At 34.6% G+C, this 23,602-nt stretch overlaps 1 protein-coding gene across 2 annotated transcripts; it reads left to right on the forward strand.

The window, feature by feature from the left end:
• Window positions 1–12,304: 12,304 nt before the first annotated feature.
• Window positions 12,305–22,919, forward strand: LOC125237123 (stress protein DDR48-like). Of its 2 annotated transcripts, XM_048144094.1 has the most exons (23): window positions 12,305–12,372; window positions 12,614–12,646; window positions 13,142–13,153; window positions 13,556–13,633; window positions 14,670–14,729; window positions 16,229–16,240; window positions 17,178–17,249; window positions 17,907–17,963; window positions 18,255–18,266; window positions 18,373–18,423; window positions 18,750–18,767; window positions 18,944–18,961; window positions 19,073–19,096; window positions 19,230–19,256; window positions 19,355–19,372; window positions 19,939–19,953; window positions 20,344–20,367; window positions 20,613–20,642; window positions 21,187–21,225; window positions 21,328–21,375; window positions 22,060–22,083; window positions 22,421–22,453; window positions 22,763–22,919. In XM_048144094.1, exons 1-23 carry the CDS (start codon window positions 12,319–12,321, stop codon window positions 22,817–22,819), a joined length of 816 nt encoding a protein of 271 aa, XP_048000051.1. In that variant the 5' UTR covers window positions 12,305–12,318; the 3' UTR covers window positions 22,820–22,919. The 2 variants fall into 2 exon arrangements, with proteins under 2 accessions (XP_048000051.1, XP_048000052.1); XM_048144095.1 differs by lacking the exon at window positions 16,229–16,240.
• The last annotated feature ends 683 nt before the right edge of the window (window positions 22,920–23,602 follow it).

Genomic DNA, 23,602 nt, shown 5'->3' on the forward strand with positions numbered 1-23,602 from the left:
CACAATAATACCGCGAACAAGGAGTTTTTTCGTGAATAATAGTAATAACACGCTGCACATATTTCATCAAAACATCGCTGGTGCCCTTAACAAACTTGATAACTTAACTATCGCGCTCGATAACTTTAGGACAAAAAATAACCCTGTGGATATAATATGTTTAACTGAGCATTTTATAAAAAGTGGTGAAGAAAGTAATTTAGTATTGCCAGGATATAATTTGATCACACAGTACTGTAGAATCAATTCACGCCGAGGTGGATCCTGTATAATACTGCGAAATGGATTAAGAGGTGAACCAATTGAATGGATTAAGGATCTAACTGTGGAGTCTTGTTTTGAATGTTGCGGTATTCTCATAAAAGAATCTAATGTAATTGTTGTATGTGTGTATAGAGCTCCTAATTCTAATATCACCGCCTTTTTTGATAAACTAGATAATATGCTGTCAAGAATAACAAAAAAAGTAAGTCAAAAAGTTGTGCTATGCGGTGACTTTAATATTAACCGCAACAATCAAAATTTAATTAATACTTCTTTTGAATCTTTGTTAGTAGAATATAATTTTAAGCTTCAAATAAATGAGCCTACTAGGATAACCGCTAAAACAAGTACCTGCATTGATAATTTTGCCTTTAATTTTACAAACAAAAATGCTGCAGTTATCCATGACTTACACTTATCAGACCATACTGCTCAAACTGTGTCCATACCTGCTAGATATAAGCGAACAATAGAGTCATGGTACATATGGAAACGTGACATGAACAAAACCAATCGTAAAAAGTTTAGAGAATGCATACAAAATTTGTCCTTTAGTAATACATTTTTGGCTAACGATACGGATGAAGCGTTCTCACAATTCCATGACCTTATTACTCTTTTTTTTGAGCTATGCTTCCCAGTAGTTAAAGTAAAAATACATAGCACAAGAAAGACAAAATGGCTGACACCGGGAATTAAGATTTCTGCCAAAGGTAAACGTAACATGTACCAAAAATGTATACATTCTCCCAATGAAAATCATAAGAAATCCTATAAAACATACGCAAACTTATTAAAAAAATGCATAAAAACCTCTCACAAGATATCAAATGCTAAATATGTTGAAAAATGTAATAATGTTGTTAAAGGAACTTGGGATATCATTAAAGAAAATACCAGCAGCAATGACTCTCATAAAGGCATAGAATCAATACTAATCAATAACAATCTAATAACTTCACCAGACGAAATCGCTACTGTATTTAATAATAAATTTATTAATGAAGTTAGTAATGGTAAACAGGAAAATAAATACACAAGTAATTTTATACAATCTAGTATATACCTAAAACCAACTGATCCGTCAGAAGTATACAGCGTCATAAAGAATTTACGGAACACTAACTCAGTAGGTTACGACAACATTCCAACTTCACTAATAAAAGAAAACGCTGATCTACTAGTATACCCACTGAGTCATATTATTAATTTATCAATTAGAGATGGATGTTTTCCGAGTAAACTCAAAATTACAATTATTAAACCAATTCTTAAAAAAGGTAAAACTTCAGATATAGACAATTACAGACCGATTGCACTTATTCCAGTGTTTTCTAAAGTTATTGAAAAAATTGTTTACCATAGATTGATCGAATTCTTTAATAAATATAATATACTTACCAATGCACAATTTGGCTTTAGAGCAAATAAAACTACAGCATTAGCCGTGTACGAGCTTATAAACGTTGTTAGTCAATGTAGAGATAACAGGATTCCTGTATCTGCCATCTTTATGGATATGTCTAAAGCCTTCGACCGAGTATGTCATAAGAGGCTTCTAGACAAACTCTATGCTTATGGTATTCGGGGAAATTGTTACACATGGATAAAGTCATATCTCGAAAATAGACACCACTGTACTGAAATACAAGCTCATTGTGCAAAAAGTAACACTTTCAATAGCCACAAGTCAGAATATAAAAAAGTCATATACGGAGTCCCGCAAGGAAGCATACTTGGTCCATTGCTCTTTCTGATTTATATCAATGACTTACCTCTTATCACTAAACATAAAATATTGCTCTTTGCGGACGACTGCTCAATAATCGTTCGTAGTGACAAGACCGAAGATTACGTGGCTGAAATAAATAATGTGTTTCGTGACGTTAATATATGGATGGAAACCAACAATCTTCAAGTAAATTTACAAAAAACTAAGTTAATGGAATTCTATGCACCTCAGGGGAAAAAAATCCAGCCAAAAATAAGTTACAAGGGCTGCGAGCTAGAAAACGTTAGTCATATAAAGTTTCTGGGCATATTTATTGATTCATATACCAACTGGCATCACCACACAGAACACATTTTGTCAAAATTAGCTAAATTCATATACCCTTTAAGAAGACTAAAAAATATATCATCAGACCAAACAGCCTTACTCGCATTCCATTCATATATTATGTCAAATCTGCGTTACGGACTAATAATGTGGGGAAACAGTAGCAACAGGGATAGAATATTCCGATTGCAAAAAAAGTGTCTGCGTTCCGTTTACGGTATCGGTCAACTAGAATCGTGTAGACCTTACTTCATAGATAACAGAATACTTACTTTCCCATCACTTTATATATATGAAGTATGCATCTTTGTCAAAAATAATCCAGAAATGTTTCCTGTAAAAGAATCTACTACTCAAGTAATCCGGACAAAATACATGTACGACGTGATACGCCCTAACCCTAAATCAGCACTCCTTTCAAAAAGCGTTGTATGCATGAGTAGGAAGATATTTAATCATCTTCCCGTAGATATTAAAAAATTGTCTCCGGTGCCATTTAAAAAAAAACTATTTGATTGGCTGTCCAAACAGTGCTTCTATAGGATAAATGACTTTTTACCTACTTAAATTCATTTATTAATAAGTACAAACGTACAACTATGCTATGATTTAAATATAAGTTATGTTATAAGCTGTCATATGTATGTTGTCATAGTAGAGTGTTAATTAGTTTTGTAATATAAATAAATATTGTACGCCTTTGTAAGGCAAGATATGGCGAAACTAAACAACATTACCTAAGATCTTTATGTACCCATGTTTATACAATAAAATATTTTTTCGATTTTGATTTTGATTTTAGAAGTTGCCCGCCGAGTTTCTTGCCGGTCCCATAGTGGATACCCCCCTCCCAACTGAGGGGGGACTGAAATCTTTTCGAGGCTGAGGCGTAGGGTTAGAGCCAGCGTAGCTTTATTTGTAGCTTTATTTGACGTTCATATGCGCATTGTAATATGCCTACTTGAAAAATAAATATTTTATTTTCATTTTCTTTTTTTTTTTCATTGGCCTACGTACCCTGGATCCGTCCGTATCTCTCTATCGCTCTGTCTTATTGCTGCGACATAGATACATAGTTTCGTATTGGTCTGAATGTCGGCACGGGGATCTAAGCTTTGGTTATCTGAGGAAAATATAAAGGTAACGATGAGATGCGTATAATAGATATTCAAGAACCAATTCTGCCGATACCCCTCAGAAAGGTACGCTCAATACTACTATCATATACAGGGAAACTATATAAGTAGCATAGTGGCTAAATCAGACTGGATACAGACAGGCGAAGCTAGCCATGCCTGGCATCAATGGAAAACTCACAAGGACGCTTCTTCAACTAGGGAAGGTCCGTCTGAGAATGGTAACCAGTGTCATTACAGGTAGACTATTTAACAAACATCTTTTCATAACAGGTGCTACGGACAGTCCCCTGTGCCGAGGGTGCATGGAGACAGAGGAAACAGCTGCTCACGTGGTGCTGGAATGCAGCGGGGTGGCTCCATACAGGGCAAAATATCTCGTATCTCCGAGGGACCTCCCCGAAGTCCTACTCAACATTGGTCTGATAGGATTTCTCGAGGAGTTTGGATGGCAGGACTAGACAACCCCCCATGTCACGCAAAATAGACGCAAGACGTCGAGTTGCGGAAAATCGCCCGTACTACAATACAATACAATAATAGACCAGAAATGTCGGTCACAACACAACATTACCTAATTTATTCATAAGTCAGTGAAGTCATTTCATCTTTTTGCACAATGTTAGCTATCCTTCCAATACATTCACGTCTAGCCAGGGGAGAGATCGGTAACCTAGCAACGCCGTACAGAGCAACCATTGGTTCAGATTAATTTAATTGGCGCGGTAATCGATGCGGCCAAAGGTTGACGACTCCTGCTGATTTGAATCTGGAATTTAGAATAGGGCATGAATAGGGTAGGATCGCGATTAATCGAATTCTTTTGCATCCAAATTTTGTGTTTGAATAATTTATCAGAATAGAAAATTCGTAGTTGACTGAAAATAACTACCTATACTAGAGGTATTATAGTATAAAATCGATTTGAAACCAAAATACCTAAACCAAAAGTACCCAATCATAATACCAACGGTCCATAAGAGTAGAAACGAGAGTGATATGGCTTAATATCTACAGTACTACAACTACAAAAAAAATCTTGTATCCCGCCAAAGTCTAGCTCTAGCTAAAATACTGTCTTGCTCTTTTGAAAGTTGTAAAATTGATGTTATTTTGCCAATCCTCCGAAAAAAACTGGTTTTAATAAAACATTTTTAGTACTCTGCATCCTTGCCAGACATTGCGTCGCCACGCCCCTGTACCATGAAATGGAACTCCGAACGCCGTCTCCCTATTAAGCAATAGAATTATGAAAGAAATGTATCGATATCATGAAAGGCGGATATCATAGTACCGGCCATTCCCCGTACCACGACATGCGTCACGGTCTGAACCCTATGTCTTCTACACATCGATTTAAACTTCTCTAGATACACTATTACCTACAAATTCGGCACTCAAAAGTGTCCGATCGCTTAGTTGCAAATGTGTGCGTCCAGTTGACAAACGAAAACTTCGCAATGTAGTAAAAACTACTTTCATTTTTTTACAAAAACAACGTTATTTCTTAGTACTTAAAGTTCAATTTCAAATGCAAGCAATTGGCGGTTATGACATTAATGAATGTGATCATCGCGAAAGCCATAAAATTTTATTACCGCAGATCGCAGGTGTGCATATTTTTAAAAAAATCTACGTCTTATTGCAACCAACTTAAGTTTAATTTCGTTTGCGCTGCAACAATCTAAACGCCATTTTTACATTGGGAACGAGGATGGACAGAGGCATCATGGGAGTCGCGCTATGAGATGAAAGGCGAGAATGAGGAAATTTGCGGTATTTTTGCGAAAAACTGTTTTAAAAATCCTATTAGATAGAAAATTTCTTAAGGAACAAAACGTTTGGTATAACATTTTTCGAGATGTTGCGTATTTTAAGCGAAAAAAAATGAGTTTTTACTGTACGATATTTTTATTGATATTATCTCAAACAAAAAAATATATAAGGTACGGCGGGACAATTTGGACTGGGGGACAATTGCAACTGAACTGATTAATATCTCCACGTTTTGCAATGTTTGCATTATTAAATAGAGTCAACTGAGGTATATATATATATATATATATATATATATATAATATATATATATATATATATATGTGTGTGTGTGTGTGTGTGTGTGTGTGTGCGTGTAGTGAGTGTATGTGTAGCGATTATGTGAAGGTAAACAGTTGAGGGATTGTATGTGGTGTGTGTGAGGGTGCACTTGGAGAATATGAATTAAGTAGCTATTAAAACAAAGAAGAATTGAACGATGACATTAATTTATTATTCTACGTATAATTTCTTTCAAAGCTTTGTTTGGGTAAATCTTCTCTCCGCTCCTCAGCTATAATCTTGCGCCATTTTTCCCTTTCAACGTCTTGTTTTGGGAATCTGGAATAAAAAGCTTTTTTATTACTTAAAAACGAATTTGCTATTCCCGGGTTGTTTCTTTTTATAATTAAAGTAATTTATAAGATATGTATTAATATTATTGAATTGAAATCATTTATTTCAGACTTATTGGTCCATAATAATAAATAAATACATACATTATTAATATGAAATAGGCTTCTTTTACAAAAAATATAAATTAGCGACTCCATCATTCCATTTTTAACTATGTTCCACTTCATCCATCTTTTGTCGCCGTCCGCTCATTACTAGTATAGCGCGAGAGAAAGAGACAAACTGCGTAAGACCAAATCAAGGAATTTACTTTAATTATTCTAGAAAATAAATGTTTTTTGTAAGTTAGGAAGCCATTTTGACCACAAATGCATAACATTATAAAATTATTAACAATTACTTACCGGAAATACGATACGTCATCCTTTTTCAACGTATATAAGGTGTTATTTTTGCACTTTTTTACGGAGCACTTAGGCATGTTGCCGACACGGCGGATGAAGCGCTACTGACCGCCCAATTGTGCTTAGAACATTTTCAAGCACAATTTGCTGCGGACACATTCTAAGCCGTGATGGTGCATCTAGGTAGTTTAGATCGATGCTTCTACAACAAAAGAATGACGAAACGAAAATCGCCTCTCTGAATAGGTGAGAATATAGATATCATAGTACCGGCCACAACCCGTACCACGAAACGGACTCCTTAACAAAGTCTACCCAGACAATGAAATTATGAAGAGATTTTGAATCTCATTCGACACTGGAAAGAATACAATATTTAGTGCCGGTATCAATACGGTCAATACCATGCCACGAAACAGGTCGTGAAAAACAATAGTTTTCATACATAACATACATTACTAATATTGGTTAATGCGAGATTTTCTAGTCAGGTAGAAGCTAGAAGTGTAAATAGGGTAGGACTACCTGTACCACGAAACGCAAAAAATAATGTCAGAACAAATCTATAAATACAAGGTACAAACACAACACAACTAACACACCTCCCCTGTACCACGAAATACAAACATTATTCGCTATCGTATTTATAGTGTAGTGGTACAGAGACTACAGAGACCACCATTCCCCCTTACCATGAGACTGAAAAATTAACCCCGCAGACCAAATATTACATTAATGCGAAAAAATCTACAGTTCACAAGGATATGAAAGTTTATTGGTACAGGGCAGACGGGATGAACATAATTTTGTTACCCGAAGCGAAAGATGATAAATGTTATTACATGTAATGTAAGTTTTTATGTGGAGTTCTTTAAGTTATTAATTTGGGAGGAAATTCATTATCTTTAAAAGCTTTTGGGTCTTAAGTAATAAAACATGGAGGAAGAATTTTTATCTGACCTGAGCCTCTAGAATGAATTTTTGACATTTTAGAATACGTTACTTTATAGTTTAAACGTCACGAAAATGACGTTCTTTGTATGGAGAACACATCGTCCCCAAACGGGCACTTAATAAAAACTAAAAATTACATACTTACATTTTTTTTGTGACGTGAACTCAAGGCACCTTTTCAACGTCATTGCATGGATAGTATTAGAGATTTACCGAATTTTAATATCCCACTCTTGAAATTATTGAAATTACCCCAAAAAAACCATACTTATTATGTTATATGTATATTATTAGCTTGACACTCCAGCAAGAAAATGCTGCCAGCATTTTTGATGCTATGCCACAGAGGCCGCTTTTAGAATTATATTAGTTTTTATGCCACAGTTTCGTTTTCTTTCAACCCCTTATTCTGCCAAGAGTGGCACTAAAGCTTTAGTAGTTTCATGTGCTCTGCCTACCCCTTTACGGGATACAGGCGTGATTGTATGTATGTATGTATGTATGTACTAGTTTTATTTCAGATTTCTTGAGTTTTATTTTATTTTAACCTTAACTTTAAAATGTACACCTATGTTGGACAAATAATTATATTCTATTCGATTAATATAACTGTAGTTTATGTGACTTTATTTATAATCTGGGCGACCGAGCTTCGCTCGGTTCTGTTTCGTATCCTTGACATGTGTCGCCATCTAGTTCAAAAATGAATAGTACCTACATCGAGCGAAAGAATTCTCAGCCTTAACAACACAACTACTCCACACGAGATGGCGCGCGATTCGCCACAAAAACTCAGTGTATTTTTCTATTCATTTTAGCCTTGACCTGTGTCGCCATCTAGTGTTTGCAATAAATAGTACTTACATCGACCGAAAGAATTCTGTCTTAACAGTACAACTACTGCACACGAGATGGCGCGCGACGAAAAACACATGAAAACTCGAAAAGTCGCGTTTTCCGGGACCTAAGGATAAGTTAGACCGATTTTTCACCCCCAAAAACCCCCACATAACAAATTTCAGCGAAATCGTTAGAGCGGTTAATTTCCGAGATCGTCAGTATAAATAAATATATAAATAAATAAATAAATAAATAAATATACAAGAATTGCTCGTTTAAAGATATAAGATTTTAATAGACTTTTGAATTTTCAAAAAAAAATCAGCTCGCCAAAATTGACAGAGTTGCAAAACCACCCCATATGTCCGAAAACACAATCACTATAAATAAAGAGCCAAACATTCAGAATATTAATAAAATATAATCCAGTGACTATCTCTTACGGTTCAGGAGATACGGCCTTTAATCTTTAGAGTGGGCAATTCTGTATACATGACTGGTTTTGTCCTTTGTTTATTAACCGACTAGCAAAGAAGTGGATTACGAAGAATGGCAGAATAGCATTTTACTCGCTATTCTTATAAATAAATAAATATAAGATTTATAAGACATTCTTACACAGACTGACAGTCCTGCGATAGTATTCTTTATTATACTGTACCCACGGTAAGCTCAAGAAGGCTTGTGTTGTGGGTACTTGTGTTTACGTTTACTAAACGGAACGATACGTAAACTTTACGTTACGGATATTTGTTGACGACGTTGACGTATCTTAAATTCAAATCAGGCTAGTTATTCTCCTATTTACAATTCTACACACATCCAATACATCTTAACGAGAATTAGAGTACTTGTAAACACAATATAGACCACAGATGTCATATATACCATAGATCAAGCAAACGTATCTACTTAGCGTGTCAAATGAACTCAGTGAAATCCACTGAGTTGTCCGTCTTTACTCGCAGCTTGCAGCTTTCGGGCGTCAATTTTTGTAAGTTGAAGTCAACCAAAACATAAAAAATGCCTCGTTACGTGATATTCAATTGCAACAACACAAAAATTATGAACAATCAAGAGCCTGAGACATATTTAAAATTACAGGCAAGAATCAACTTCAGTACAAAATTTGACACGCTCGGCCCCTATACAAATATATGAATTTGTTTCTTCTATCTAAATTAAGTTCTGTGATATAGACAAAAGCAATAGTCATAAAAGATAAGATAAAGAGGGCAATGACCTCCGTCGTAGCATAGTGAAATCAAGAATTCAAAATGTATAGCTTTGTTTCGTTATTACTGATAATTATGATGATGAATGTGACTAACACCTGGGTGCCTAGCCGAATGGCGCTCACGAAAAACGCTCGTAGAATATCTATCTCTATCGCTCTTGAGTATTGGCGCGTCAGATTCAGACTACCTTTTGCGGCGTTTCATTTTCGTTTCGCGCCGCAGAAATGCCGCAGAGGACGCTGTTATTCTGATGTATGCGGTGACAGTCCAGTATAGTATGATTTGTACTTAATAATAGCACAGAATATATAATAGTACAAGTACAGAAGGCTCACTCCTTTGAAGTTCACAAAACGCCGCCATTCTAAATTCTTACCTACATTAACAAACGGACCGCACGCGTGCAGACGACATTGAATTCTATTGCGCCGCGCGAAGGTCGTCGCCACTGAATGGGCCGCAAACTCGCGGCCGCCGGCATGTACTTGTAGCGCGGTGAAAGGATCGCGGAGTGAGCCGCCCCTGATAATAGTCTTAACGTGGGCTTAAAACACAGAGTAGTATAGATACAACAAATACTTATAAAAAAATTAAATTTTGAAAAAACCCCCGACTGCGACATAGTTGACCGATTTTCATGAAACATGGCTAAGAACACTCCCGACTAACTCAGCTTTCAGACAAAAAAAAACTAAATCTAAATCGGTTCATCCGTTCGGGAGCTACGATTCCACAGACAGACACACACACAGACAGACAGACAAACAGACAGACAGACAGAGACGTCAAACTTATAACACCCCTCCGTTTTTGCGCCGGGGGTTAAAAAAGGGCAATGACCTCTGTCGTAGCAGCGTAGCACGTAGCACTGTCTACGCACGTAGCGAGGTCAAGTGTGAATTGGAGTCTATTCGAAAACTTGAATTTTGTGGTGTAATTATACATTATGCAACAAGGGAGATAAGGGGGATATTGATAACGAGTGTTTTAATATTTATAATTCGCGGCAGCCGCAAAAAAATATGAAAAAAGATTTAAAAAGAGTTCAATACGGTACAGTACTAGATATTGCATAACTGGGAGAACGATTTTTCTATGTTTACGCTATCTAGTAACGTATTCTAATAAGGTGCCCCCCTGTACCTTATTAGAATACGTTACTAGATAGCGTAAACATAGAAAAATCGTTTTCCAAATATCGGTATTTACATGTTTTAAAATTTTTTACATTGTTGTTTTAAATAGTTAAAAAACGATGGGGTGTTATGTTTGACGTGTCTGTCTGTCTATCTGTCCATTTGTGTGTGTGTGTGTCTGTCTGTGGCATCGTAGCTGAATTATTCGGGAGTGTTCTTAGCCATATTTCATGAAAATCGGTCTGCTGTTGTCGCGGTGTCGAGGGTTTTTTCAAAATTTTAATTTTGTGATTAGGTTATTTTACAAAAAATGTCATGTTAATAAACTAGTATGCCACAATGTTTTTAATTGAAATAACGAAAGCAATTATAAGGTATATGTTCCGATAATTGATCTCGCATGGCCGTTGATTATCGCCTTATTGATTGAATCTGCACTTGAAAGAGATTTGCTCATTTAGAAATTATCGCGGACATTAATTAATTAGGGTTAAAATGTAAGAACAACCCTATGGGTTTTCTTTCTATAGTAAAACGACAGGATATAAGAAGGAAGGAGAGCGGACATGCCAGGCGAATGAGGCCTTTTTACTCTCAAAGGTTATGACAGATGGCGCTACCATATAAAATATAGAAATAATTATGTAAATGTATAGATTTATAACTGAAGTATACAGCATATGTTATACTTAGTTAACTTATGTTACCTAAGGAAGAGCGGAGGCTCCCAACACAAGCTATTTTTGCTTACAGGGAGGCTCCATCCCCTAGCTTATATTAATTGTGTAATTTATATGAATAAATAATTTTGAATTTGAATTTGAATATAAGTCTATCGCACAGATAAAGAATTTCATACGTGAGAGGGAGAAGATGACATGTTTTTTCTCTTTCTCACATATGAATGACAGTGACATGCCTAGGCACTTGCACAAGCCCCGCCTGGCGGGATAAAAAAAAATGTCAGTGTGCCTCCTCATTGTATTGAATTCGCCTGTTGCAACTTCTTGAACCCACACACTTGTAGATGGACAGTCCCACTGATCTATTACAGCCAAAAGTGTAAATAACATAAACAATTTTGTAACAAATATAATATCTAAGCACCTACTTATTAAGTTATTTTAATTATTTTCTATTATTGACAGAATTCCCAAGAGTACTATCGTACAGTATGGCCACTCCCGCTCCCCGTTGAAAGTGCCGCCCACCCCCTCTCGGTTACCTCACAGTTACCGCCTGTCAAAAACGCGAACTGTCGACCTGTCATATGTCACACACGCAAGCATAGTACGCGTTCACCTACACGAGCTTAGACTGTGTGCTAGGAACGCGCCTCTTCCATATATTTGATCGCCATTGTCCGAGGTGTGACACTAATGCCAGGGGCGGCTCACTCCGCGATTCTATCGCCGCGCTACAAGTACATGCCGGCGGCCGCGAGTTCGCGGCCCATTCAGTGGTGACGACCTTCGCGCGGCGCATTAGAATTCAATGTCGGGTGCACGCGTGCGGTCCGCTTGTTAATGTAGGTAAGAATTTAGAATGGCGGCATTTTGTGAACATCAAAGGATGAGCCTTCTGTACTTGTACTATTATATATTCTGTGCTAATGCGAGTAATGCGTCGTTATTGCACTTGCCTACAGAACGGGCGATATTAGGCTATATTATGTTGAGATAAAATTTTAATGTTTGCCCGCCACAACTGTAGTACATATGCCATTGTACATATAATATGTGATGCCATTACATACCTATCACTAGAATTTACACGGAACCCTCTTCCAACCCACCGGCTCGACTAATCCGCATATTTATCAATTATACCCAATTTCACACTCGACCCGCTGACTATATAAGCTATGGCACAGAATTCGCAAACAGATCGTACAGTATGAAGTGCGTCATCTTCTCCCTGTTGTTAGCTGTGGCATTGGCGCTGCCCGCGGTAAGTTTTTTTACCGGTTTTTTTCGATAGTGAGGTGCGTTGTTTATGTTAATCGGTTTTTTTTTAATTGTGAAAAAAAGAAATGTATGTTAAAAAGCTATATTGGCTTACTTAAAAAAATAGTATTTGAAAATTGAAGATATATTTAACTAGGAATTTGATAATTCTTAAAACCTCAAACCGGAATTCATAGGAATGAGCAATAAAATTAATTTACTAAAAACTAAATCCTTTTTTCTAGCCTAAACCAGACGACGACGACGACAGTAGGCCGGTAATAATCCTTAACATTATTATTTAAAAAAATGTAGTCTAAATATACATAATATATGAGAATTTGTATGTTTTTTTTTATATTTTTAGCTTTAATTCTTGGCATTGTTTGAACTATCACCACATACCTGATACCACACCCAGTGGCTCTGCTTATATTTTTTTTCCTTTTGAAAGGTCCATGTCAATATCCAAAAGGACTCCATCTTTTAGTTGCATTTGCATAGTAAGGTGCATTAGGGTAATTCCGAAAATCGTCTAATTTCGAAAGTTGTATAAAAACCACAATTATTTCCATCATATCAAGATTCCCCTTTTGAAATTACCTGAGCATTTCTGTGATTCGAAATTACCCTAATGCACCTTAATACAATGATCTCAAGTAAAATAATTTATAAAATAGAAAGAAGTGTATGTCCCGGCGGGACTTGAACCGCCCTCTGGAATTCGTCGATTGCTCTTGTCTTAACTAAACTATTTATAAATATTATTTCAGCGCCGTAGTTTCGTAAGTAATTTCACCAATTTATTTTTTGTTATATTTATTTCATGGGTCTTAAGGTACACTTAGTGAATTTGTTACCAATGTTTATTGAAACAGAAAATCGCTTTTATAATTGGAGTGTATCGATACAAAATTATAATTTTAAAATCGGAATACCGCTTCTATGGTAAACATAATATATTTTATTTTTATCATATGCCTAAGGATCCACTGAAAAGCGTCATGGCTCTAAGTGCTCCGACACATGCTGAGTGGCACATCCTCTTTGGAACAAAAAAATGTACCAAACCACTGTTTTAACTGCTAAGACGTGTTATTTTCAATATATTTTTTTTTATTTTTCATTTGTTTTTCGTCCTGTTTATATAATAATATATGAATAAAGGCACGATTAATCTGTTGCAGCCATTGTTTAGTTCGCGCAGTCTTTCGAGATCTTCAAGCGACAGGGAAGACGATGATGATGATAACTCGACTTATGAAGTAAGATTTTTTTAAACTTGTATTAACCGGGATATACACCGTGGTTACCTTTTTGATTTTTGTCGAGCTCCCGATATTTCGACGCAGCTACATGCATCATGATCACGGAAAACTGAAAAAACGGGTGGATGTCAAAGTTGCGTAGACAGCGCGTGATCCTTCGCACGCGTCGGCTGCGTTCACTTTCAGCGTTACCACTGGTCGCATTCACACTCGATGGTCTGTCCAAACACACAGTTTACACAGTGTCATTACGTTTGTTCAATTCTGAATTCACCAGTTTTTCACACAAACAAATCAAAATCTAATGAAAATAACCGTGTATCATCCAAAACTCTTTAAGATTTTTAGTTGTTTTATATACCACATGGTGACAATAGTTATTTGTTATACAAGGGGGCAAACTTGTATTTTAACGCCGAGTGTGGAATTGAAAAACGAGCAAGTGAAAGAATTCTATAGTTGAACCACGAGCGAAGTGAGTGGTTCGAGAATAGAATCCTGACCTTGCGAGTTTTTTAACACACGAGAAGTAAAATACATTTGCACCCGAGTGTAACTTCTCCTCACTATAGCGAGGAAACTACAACGCAACAAATGCATTTATCACTGCTTCCAGTAGTTCCACAGGTGGTAAATCATCTTTATTACTAGATTCACCTACTTTTCTCAAATTTAAAGCAGATAATTTGACTTTATTCAATGTCAAATTACTTTACCCACTAGTGGATAAAATGCGTTTTTACCCGCTGGTATTAAAGGACAAAACACGTGTTTCCGAGCTAGTGAGGGGAAAACAAACATACTCATTCATTTTTTTTTTTTTTTAACTTCTGATTAGCTGGCTTGGTTGAAGTCTTGGTGGCTCAGTTGGCAGAGCGCTGGAGTATCGATCCAGAGGCCGTGAGTTCAAGTCTCACCCAAGGCAGACATTTTCCACTTTTAAATATACTCATTCATGTCAATAGCTGCTGGCTTGATCCTTGTAATCTGTTGAAAATTATTGTTTTCTTATTTAGCATCTTCTCTTTTTCAGAAATATACGAGATCTGACAGAGACCGGGAAGATGACGATGATGACAACTCGACTTACGAAGTAAGTTACTTTGTACAGTCAACAACACATCTATGAATACAGACCAAGTGTCAAGAATATGTATAGGTACGGAACATTATTTTACTGTACATTAGGGTGTGTATACATATTTTTAGCACTTCGTCTGTATTCACAGCTGTGTTGTTGACTGTACATACCCATAATTGAATTAATAAGTACAATTTTATCAAAAAATCAAGTACTTAGTAAATTAACTCAAAGGAATTGAATATATGAAAAAAATACGATTTGAAAGCTTACCTGTTTTGAAATTTCATGCTCATAATTTTATTGACTTACTGGATACAATAAGGTATTTTAAAAAATCTAATAATAGGCTGAATAAAAGGAATTATATTTATAAAAAAATGTCGCTCATTATTTTTTTTAACAATTATGCACAATATCATCATGAAGATCCGCCTGGATCATGATTATAAATGTTATTCGCCATCATCATCCTCCTCCCATTATCCCGGCATTTGCCACGGCTCATGGGAGCCTGGGGTCCGCTTTGACAACTAATCCCAAGATTTGGCGTAGGCACTAGTTTTTACAAAAGCGACTGCCTTCTGACCTTCCAACCCGAAGGGTAAACTAGACCTTATTGGAATTAGTACGGTTTCCTCACGATGTTTTCCTTCACCGAAAAGCGACTGGCAAATATTAAATGACATTTCGGGGGCCGGGGCTCGAACCCGCGACCTCCGGAAAACTCGCACATACTTACCGCTAGGCTACCAGCGCTTATTATTCGTACCTATTTAAATTAAACATTGATATCGATAAACAAAACTATTAGACACATAAATAAACAATTGCAACACTAGGATAAATATACAGAGTGCTTCCTGTAATTAGAGCAATAATCTAACAAGGCTCAACATACTTATAATAAAAATATAACCAAATAAAAAACAATTTTAGATCCCAAAATAAATTACCATCGGTACATTCAACTTTTTTGAAATACATGTATTAAATAACTTCGAAACTAGAAATACTAAAGGACGCCAAAAGTGTCTCAAATTTAGACACGCAAAATAATGTTTAATTGACTATATTAGGTTTCTTTTCTTCACTTTTAAAACAATAAAAAAAAAATTAAAAAATCCAGCCAGCATTGTACCGCAGATCTAGTCTATCTCTACTATGAGATATTAATTTATTCATGTTTTTCGAATTTTCCTACCAAAACTCAGTTTCCCAGATACCTATCTATTGTGTGTAGTCCATATTAAAATAGTCCCTTCTTTTTCTATAAATTTCCATCCTCACTACGGAGCCAATCGTCATGGGTTCGAATCCCAGTGAAGGCATTTATTTGTGTGATGAATATTTCAAGTATTATCTGTTCCTGAGTCTTAGTTGTCTTCTATGTATGTAAATGCTATGTATGCATACTTGATATATATCTTTAATATGTATTTATTATTAAAGAGAGGTGAGGCGTTGCATCACTGCAAAACATAGTCGTAAACAAAGTATTATTTTCACAGCCATCTTGTCAGGTTTGAAAAACAACAACTATAGCTGTCACTAACACCTTATAAAGTCGCCTACTGTGTTTGTTTATATGTGTGTTGTTTTTTTTCGTGATAAACTCAAAAGTTACTGACTGATTGAGATTCAGTTTTGACTTGTGAATAAACTGATATATAAGGAGGCATACAATCTTGAGATTACTTTGGGGCTTAGTCAATCTCATAGGTAGGTCGAACGAATGTATAAAATTCAATGTAAATAATGTGTATAGGTGTAATTACTTATGTACAATAACAATCTAATATTATATAAGTTAGGACCTGTAATGTTCACATTACCAATAAAGAATGTCAATGTCAATGTCTAATTTTTAAAACTAAAACGGGACTTAATCGCGTTACAGTTACGTTTATTTCGCCACGCCCATTAGTTATTTATAGCTTTTGAAAACGTTATAATCGTCTATATAGCAAAAACCACAAAAAGATACCTACAGTCAAAACATTATTAATTCAAATACAATGTCAACGTAACCTAAAGTAGGTAGACTAGGTAGGCAACTAGGATGTACACATAAAATAAAATGTCACTACTATCCAGTTCGATCGGCATATAAAGCATAGCTAAGCGTGCAAAACGTTAGATCTGCAAAAGCTCTTATTTATGTTTACGCTTTCGTGTCAATATCTTAAACAAGTGGATCGTACGTACATAAAACAAACGCCAAATTAATAACAAACACTTTTAAGTTTCCAGTCATAATAAACTAAACAAACACTCTTAAATCGGGGTCACTTAGATATATCTTCAGTTTGATTTAATGTTCGTGTTTCAGGAAGCACCCTGTATAGATAAAAAGATGTCCATATGTTTACAAAATTGTTGAATGTATTATAACCATTTCAAAGATCGCATAAGAATTGTGTAGAATACCGCTTCAAAATCTCAATCAACATTTTTCAGAGTTTATCAAGATCAAGCCGGTATTCCGATAGCGACCGAGAAGATGACGATGATGATAATTCAACCTATGAAGTGAGTCTTTTATTTACAATCACAGTCAACAGTATGGGGGGAGGAGTCTTCAATGCGTAGGTATTACCTCAGCCGGTCGGTAACCGAGAGCGGGTGGGCGGCACTTTCAGCGGGGAGCGGGAGTGGCCATACTGTACGATAGTACTCTTTATCATACTCTACATGGCGATCGAAACATAGAAGAATCGAAATATAGAAGAGCGATGGGGCAAGCGAGCTACGAAACGCTTACGAACCGTAGGTACAGTCAACCGATTGGAACCCTAGGCCACGCTACATATGACAAGCAGTAAGAGATTTGTTACAATCTGATTTATAACGTCGCTATGACATAGTTCTACAGTGGCCTAGGGTTCCAATAACCAACTGTACCTATGCAATTGTGGCGTTGTAAATACATACTCCGGAGTTGCAGGCACGGTGCCTGAGGCACCCATAGACTGAATGTTAACCATCACTCGGGCTCATGCGCCACCGTTATAAAAAAAATACAATGTTAGTTACTGTCTTATCATTGTATGTAAGGTTAAATCCTATGCCTGCGACAATTTCGTTAACATTATTTTACAATCTTTAAAATAATCCATAAATTATGTGCTTATTTTTAATGCAATTACAAAAAAATTACAGTAATTAATTAGTTTTATTATTTTCTAGTCACGATCAAGCAGTAGCAGTAGTAGTAGCAGCAGCAGTAGCAACTCTAATGCCGAAGTAAGTATTTATTTGATTAATTTTGGAAAGATGGTTGCTTTAAAAAAAACAATGTTTATCATCAACACTTGCTGTTTTCACACAAAAGTGGCTCAATAGTTACCACATGCAAAGCGTTTTAGATTGACGGTGGCGCTCCTATTAAATTCTACTCTTTTTGCGAGGCTGTATATTTTACAAAATCTATCAAAATGTTAATAATATTATGCATAACCAAATTTGCTGTGCTTTAAGACAGTGGTAGTGTTTGACAAAAACCGGTAATTTTACAATTTTATTTCATAATTTCAGAGAAGTTACAGGGTATTTATATTTTTGCATAAATAAAAACGTTAATGAATAAAATGGTTTTTGTTACTAAGCTACATTTTTGAAATAAATATAAACTGGAGCATTTGTTTTTTTTTAGTCAAGCGAACGCGTAGCTGAACTATCGTCATATTTGGACTACCTCAATGATGTAAGGACCTGTCATAAGTCATAACAACAAGTTTTATTATATATATTTATTTGCTATTTTGACAAATAAAGCGACCCACTAATCATGATCAAACCTATGACACCGCCGAAGAATTGAGTGACCGTTATGGCGACCGATGGACTAATCATCAGTGTGCTCTCTAAGGAACATAACATTTAAAAAAATAATATTATGTAAACTGATCAGAAATTTTGGTGCACAAATTAATCTGACACTATGAATCTTTGACTTAGTTTTGTGATTGACGAGTTTCTCATATTTGATTAATTGATTAACCGTTTGATTTCATTGTTTTTTTTTTTCAGAAATATGATGGCCAGGGTGTACGTAATGTTGTTTGATTACCAATGTCATTAAAAACCTCATATAACTTGAAAAAATATATGTAATTCCTGATCTTGACTTCTACAAAACTTAAGCAAATGAAACATTTTTTATATACTTTTTTTCCGTGTTGTTAGTGTTGACAAATTTATAGTTATTTTTTCATTTCTTGCAGGTTTTGAAAGTAGAATACGTAAGTACTAACTAAAACCTCATACCCATTTAGGGTAGTTAAAATATTTTATTCTCAAGTAAAATGTTATCTTACATTTATCTAAGAGCGTAAATTTTTTTTTTTCAACAGACTCCGGCAGTAAAGAAGTTCAACGTGAGTGTTAACTTGTTAAAAAAATATTTTACTATGTGATCTTTAATGACCAAAATAAATGTTAAATACATTTTAAAACATTTTTCTAAAGGTAAGACCAATTAACATAAATGCCTGTAATTTATTCTTTCAGAAATACACAAGAACACACAACCTAGGGGTAAATATTTAAAATTACTTGCCCATTTAAACTATGTAATATGTAATATATTTCTAATGAGATTACGTTAAATACTAATTCATTCATGTACGTTACAGTCACTCCACTTCTCATACGTGAGTTATAAATATTACGTTTAAAGTTAAATATGTATAAATGCATCAAATAGTTTTCGTTATAATCTTATACAGCGTGTGTATTCCATACGGGCGAATATTTGAATAACGATTAGTATTGGACCTAAGGAGCCTAACTACATGTTTTTTTATTGAATAGATGAGATATTTTTTTTTCATACATAATAATTCAGCACGCAATGTATTACGTCCACATCAATTAGCGTACCTACCTAAACGTCATTACGACATGACGTTTATGTCATCTCAAGTTAATATGGACGGCGTACATTGCTGCTTGGTCAGATTTAAAAAAATAATTACTCCTAATTAAAAACACTTTTTAATAAAATGATTATCCTATATGATTCATATGATTAGATACTATAACTGGATACATTATTCGCCCGTATGGAATCCACACGCTGTATAAGAAACAATTTTAATATTAGTTCTTGTCAATTAGTTGATCTAAGCCCCACTTAAAATTAAATATGATTGTTATTAACAACGAACATCAAATTTAAAAATGCATGTTATTTAAACATTATTTAATATTTTAACAGCATCCTCCGGATAAGGTATTTAAATAATACAATAATTAATATTATGTGAATTCTAAGTGGATTTATGCACGTATTAAAAGCTAGTTTATTGTTTAAAAAAAGATTTACAAGTATATGTTAAAAGTGTACCGATCTTAATTAATAGGATATTGATAACAAAATATAGTTTTCAGTACAGATGGTGTTTTTTTTACGCACTAGTGCGAGAAGTGGTTCATTATATGTTAGGTCGAAACTTCTGAGGCTCATCTGTACTGAAAAACGTCGTACGATACACGTGCGAAAAGGAAATTCGTAACTCGTGTCGATTTAAAACACTCCCTTCGGTCGTGTTTTAATTTATCGCCACTCATTTCGAACTTCCTTTTTTACGCACTTGTATCGTAATGTACTAATTTCTTTCAGTCCTACCGGTCAAAGAACTACAAGGTGTGTATAATACACTTTTAAGGCATTTAATTGTGAATATTATGCGGAAAAAATGAGATCTGCTTTCAATGTACCACAATATATAAACATCATAAAATATATGCTTGGCTGGATAGATATATATGTAGGCTCGTCGAGAAGTCCGTTAAAGAACAGTATATTACAGGTACTAATTAATTTTAAAACAGCCATATTAGACTTGATTATAATCAATTTTTATTTAATTCGTCACTTATACTTTACAGAATTATTTTGTCTATTCGCCGCGCGCAAGTGTAAGTATTTCCTGTCTGTCCCTCAGCCTAATTGAAACACACTGACATCAGAACGATATGTGAATGATGTTGATATTGTGCGACTCGCCCAAGCCAATGCAGCAGTCTGCTACGCTACTTACAAAAGTTACAAGCATAATAAACACTAGTAAAATATGCGAGTTTTGAATAACATCCTTGAAATATCATAATGACATGTTGTATTTTCCCCTCACTAGCTCGGAAACACGTGTTTTGTCCTTTAATACCAGCGGGTAAAAACGCATTTTATCCATTAGTGGGTAAAGTAATTTGACCTTGAATAAAGTCAAATTAACTGCTTTAAAATTGATAAAAGTAGGTGAATCTAGTAATAAAGATGATTTATCACCTGTGGAACTACTGGAAGCAGTGATAAACGCATTTTTTTGCGTTGTAGTTTCCTCGCTATAGTGAGGGGAAAAGTTTTGTATTACACTCGGCTGCAAATTTATTTTACTTCTCGTGTGTTAAAAAACAACTTTGCCCCCTTGTATAACAAATAACTATTATCACCCTATTTCAGGTCCAAAGCAGCTCAAGCTTATATAAATCAAATGTACAGGTAAATATTTATCTATTTACCTATCAATAAAACTTTTAAATATTAATGTTTGTACAGTAATCTTATTAAAAAAAAATCTACTTACACTAATTTCCATTTCAGCCCTGGGACTCATATAGATCTGACGAAGACGCATCATCAGAATATGAAGTATGTTTAAATTTGAATATTTTTATTTTATAACTTTATACCCAGGGAACCGCCCGAAAGCATGTAAGACTATTAATTCAAACCATTTTACGTTTTATCTAATTTAAGAAGAGAAGAGATATACATACCTATATATCTATCTATGTATAGTATCTGTTTTATTTTCAATGTCAAATCACTTTGAAATTACGTCGTTGACTTAACAACAGAAAGTGCGATTAACAAAACCGCTATCAATTTTACTCATTTATTCAATAATTTCAATTGAACAATCATCTTACAAAACTGATAATGAAAATACTAAATATTACAAATAATAAAAATACGTGGTGGGGGTAAATAATATGTGGGTTAAATTGTGGCGTAGGCGAGAGGCTGGCAACCTGTCACTGCAATGTCACAGTTTCGTTTTCTTTCAACCCCTTATTTGCCAAAAGTGGCACTGAAGCTTCAGTAGTTTCATGTGTTCTGCCTACCCCTTTATGGGATACAGGCGTGATTGTATGTATGTATGTATGTATGTAATAAAAATACGGTAAAACATAGACATTTCTTTCATAAGTTATTTTATAAAGCCTTTTTACCATAGCCATTTTACCCAAAGAGACATAAATTTGTCATATGAACTATTATTCAATGAAGGATATATAACCCAACCTAATTATGCATTTATTACTCTTGCAGCCTTACTTCAAGTCTGATTACTCGGTTTGTTTATAATTTCATTAATCATAATTATTAATATCATAGATTACCAAGTTGTATGAATAAAAAATAGTACCTAGGTATGACGTTAAAAGGTAAGACGTTTTCCAAAGTCGACTAATTTCGAAAGTCGTATAAAAACCACCATTATTTCTATCATATGAAGATTCCCTTTTCGAAATTACCCGAGCGTTTCTGTGATTCGAAATTACCCTAATGCACCTTAACAAATTTCAACCTTTTGTATCTGGAGAGTTCGACTTCATTGACCATCAAGAAAATAATAAGTAGTTTGGCAACCACCACACTAGGTATCTAATAAAACCTCTATTTATTTCAGCCTTACAAATCTTGGAAGTCTAGAAGCCATAAGGTATGTTAAATTGTATGATTTACACAGATTTGCTATCGTAATCTCCACTCATAGGCATTTCTCATCTTGTATTTCTAAATTTGTACATATTTGGTGTAACTTAAAATGTATATCATAAACCAAAGAACATACTTATCAAGCCGAAAATTTAAATTCAACGAAGTTTATTTTAAGTTCAAGATGAATAAATTAACAAAAATGAGTTGCGCGAATTGCGCTGTTATCTATAAAGCCTCTATTTACTGAAACACATATTTTAGTGAAAAAAAAAATATTTAAAAACATTATAATCATTTTATTTACTTTCAGAAATCCATGTTTGGCAGGAACAACAGGCAAGACGACTTCGACGATGACAATAATTAAACAATTATTTAATTAGTTAACGAACGCTTATGTACTCACGGACGTATGAATTTTATTTAAATAAGTAAATCAAATGCCAATAAAGGCGATGTTGCAGCAATCACCTTGTGTCTTTATTTCTTTTGTAAATAATTAATTTTAAGCTTAACACTTAACATCATACCAAATTGGGCATTTGAATTGGGTGATTTGTATCACTTTTAATTTTCGTATAAATTAGGTATTTCATGCTAATCTAATTTTATAGAATAGGCTTGCCCAAATAACAAGAAAGTTACCCCATTAGTGAGAGTGAGAAAGAGATATGTTTTTCTCACTCTGAATGGTATGTACACCGTCGATCCCAAAAAACCCGAAAGATTTTAACCAACAATTCTAGAACCTAATTGGAGTAGGTAAATAATGCTACATAACATGTAGTCCAAAAACTCAACTCAAAAAAGCGATCAATTTATTAGATTTTTTTGTACTGCAATAATAGTTTAATTAAAACACATAATTATACTTATGTTGATATAACATTTGTAAAATTACTGTAACATTAAGCCTAATCTGCGTAACCATGTGTAACCCAGGTTTTAACAAGAAATAAATGAAATTATTTACTCATAGTATATTCATAAACACGTTATTGAAATATTTCGGCTTTTTGGGTCCACGGTGTATTTCACGACACTGTAATGCTAATTTATTAACTTGCGTACAATTATAAAATAATTAAAAAAAACAATTATTACTACATATATACACATACATTTCACGACTCTTGTTTTTACGAATAGC

This window comes from Leguminivora glycinivorella, chromosome 20 (assembly GCF_023078275.1).
Source record: "Leguminivora glycinivorella isolate SPB_JAAS2020 chromosome 20, LegGlyc_1.1, whole genome shotgun sequence".
In the NCBI taxonomy this organism is placed as follows: Eukaryota; Metazoa; Arthropoda; class Insecta; order Lepidoptera; family Tortricidae; genus Leguminivora; species Leguminivora glycinivorella.

What these genes read in the sequence shown, in the direction of transcription:
- LOC125237123 (XM_048144094.1), top strand. Translation starts at nt 12,319, where the DNA reads ATGAAGTGCGTCATCTTCTCCCTGTTGTTAGCTGTGGCATTGGCGCTG. An exon ending in CGGCAGTAAAGAAGTTCAAC is followed by an intron (nt 19,097 to 19,229) that starts GTGAGTGTTAAC and finishes TTATTCTTTCAG; the next exon opens with AAATACACAAGAACACACAA. An exon ending in ACTTCAAGTCTGATTACTCG is followed by an intron (nt 22,084 to 22,420) that starts GTTTGTTTATAA and finishes TATTTATTTCAG; the next exon opens with CCTTACAAATCTTGGAAGTC.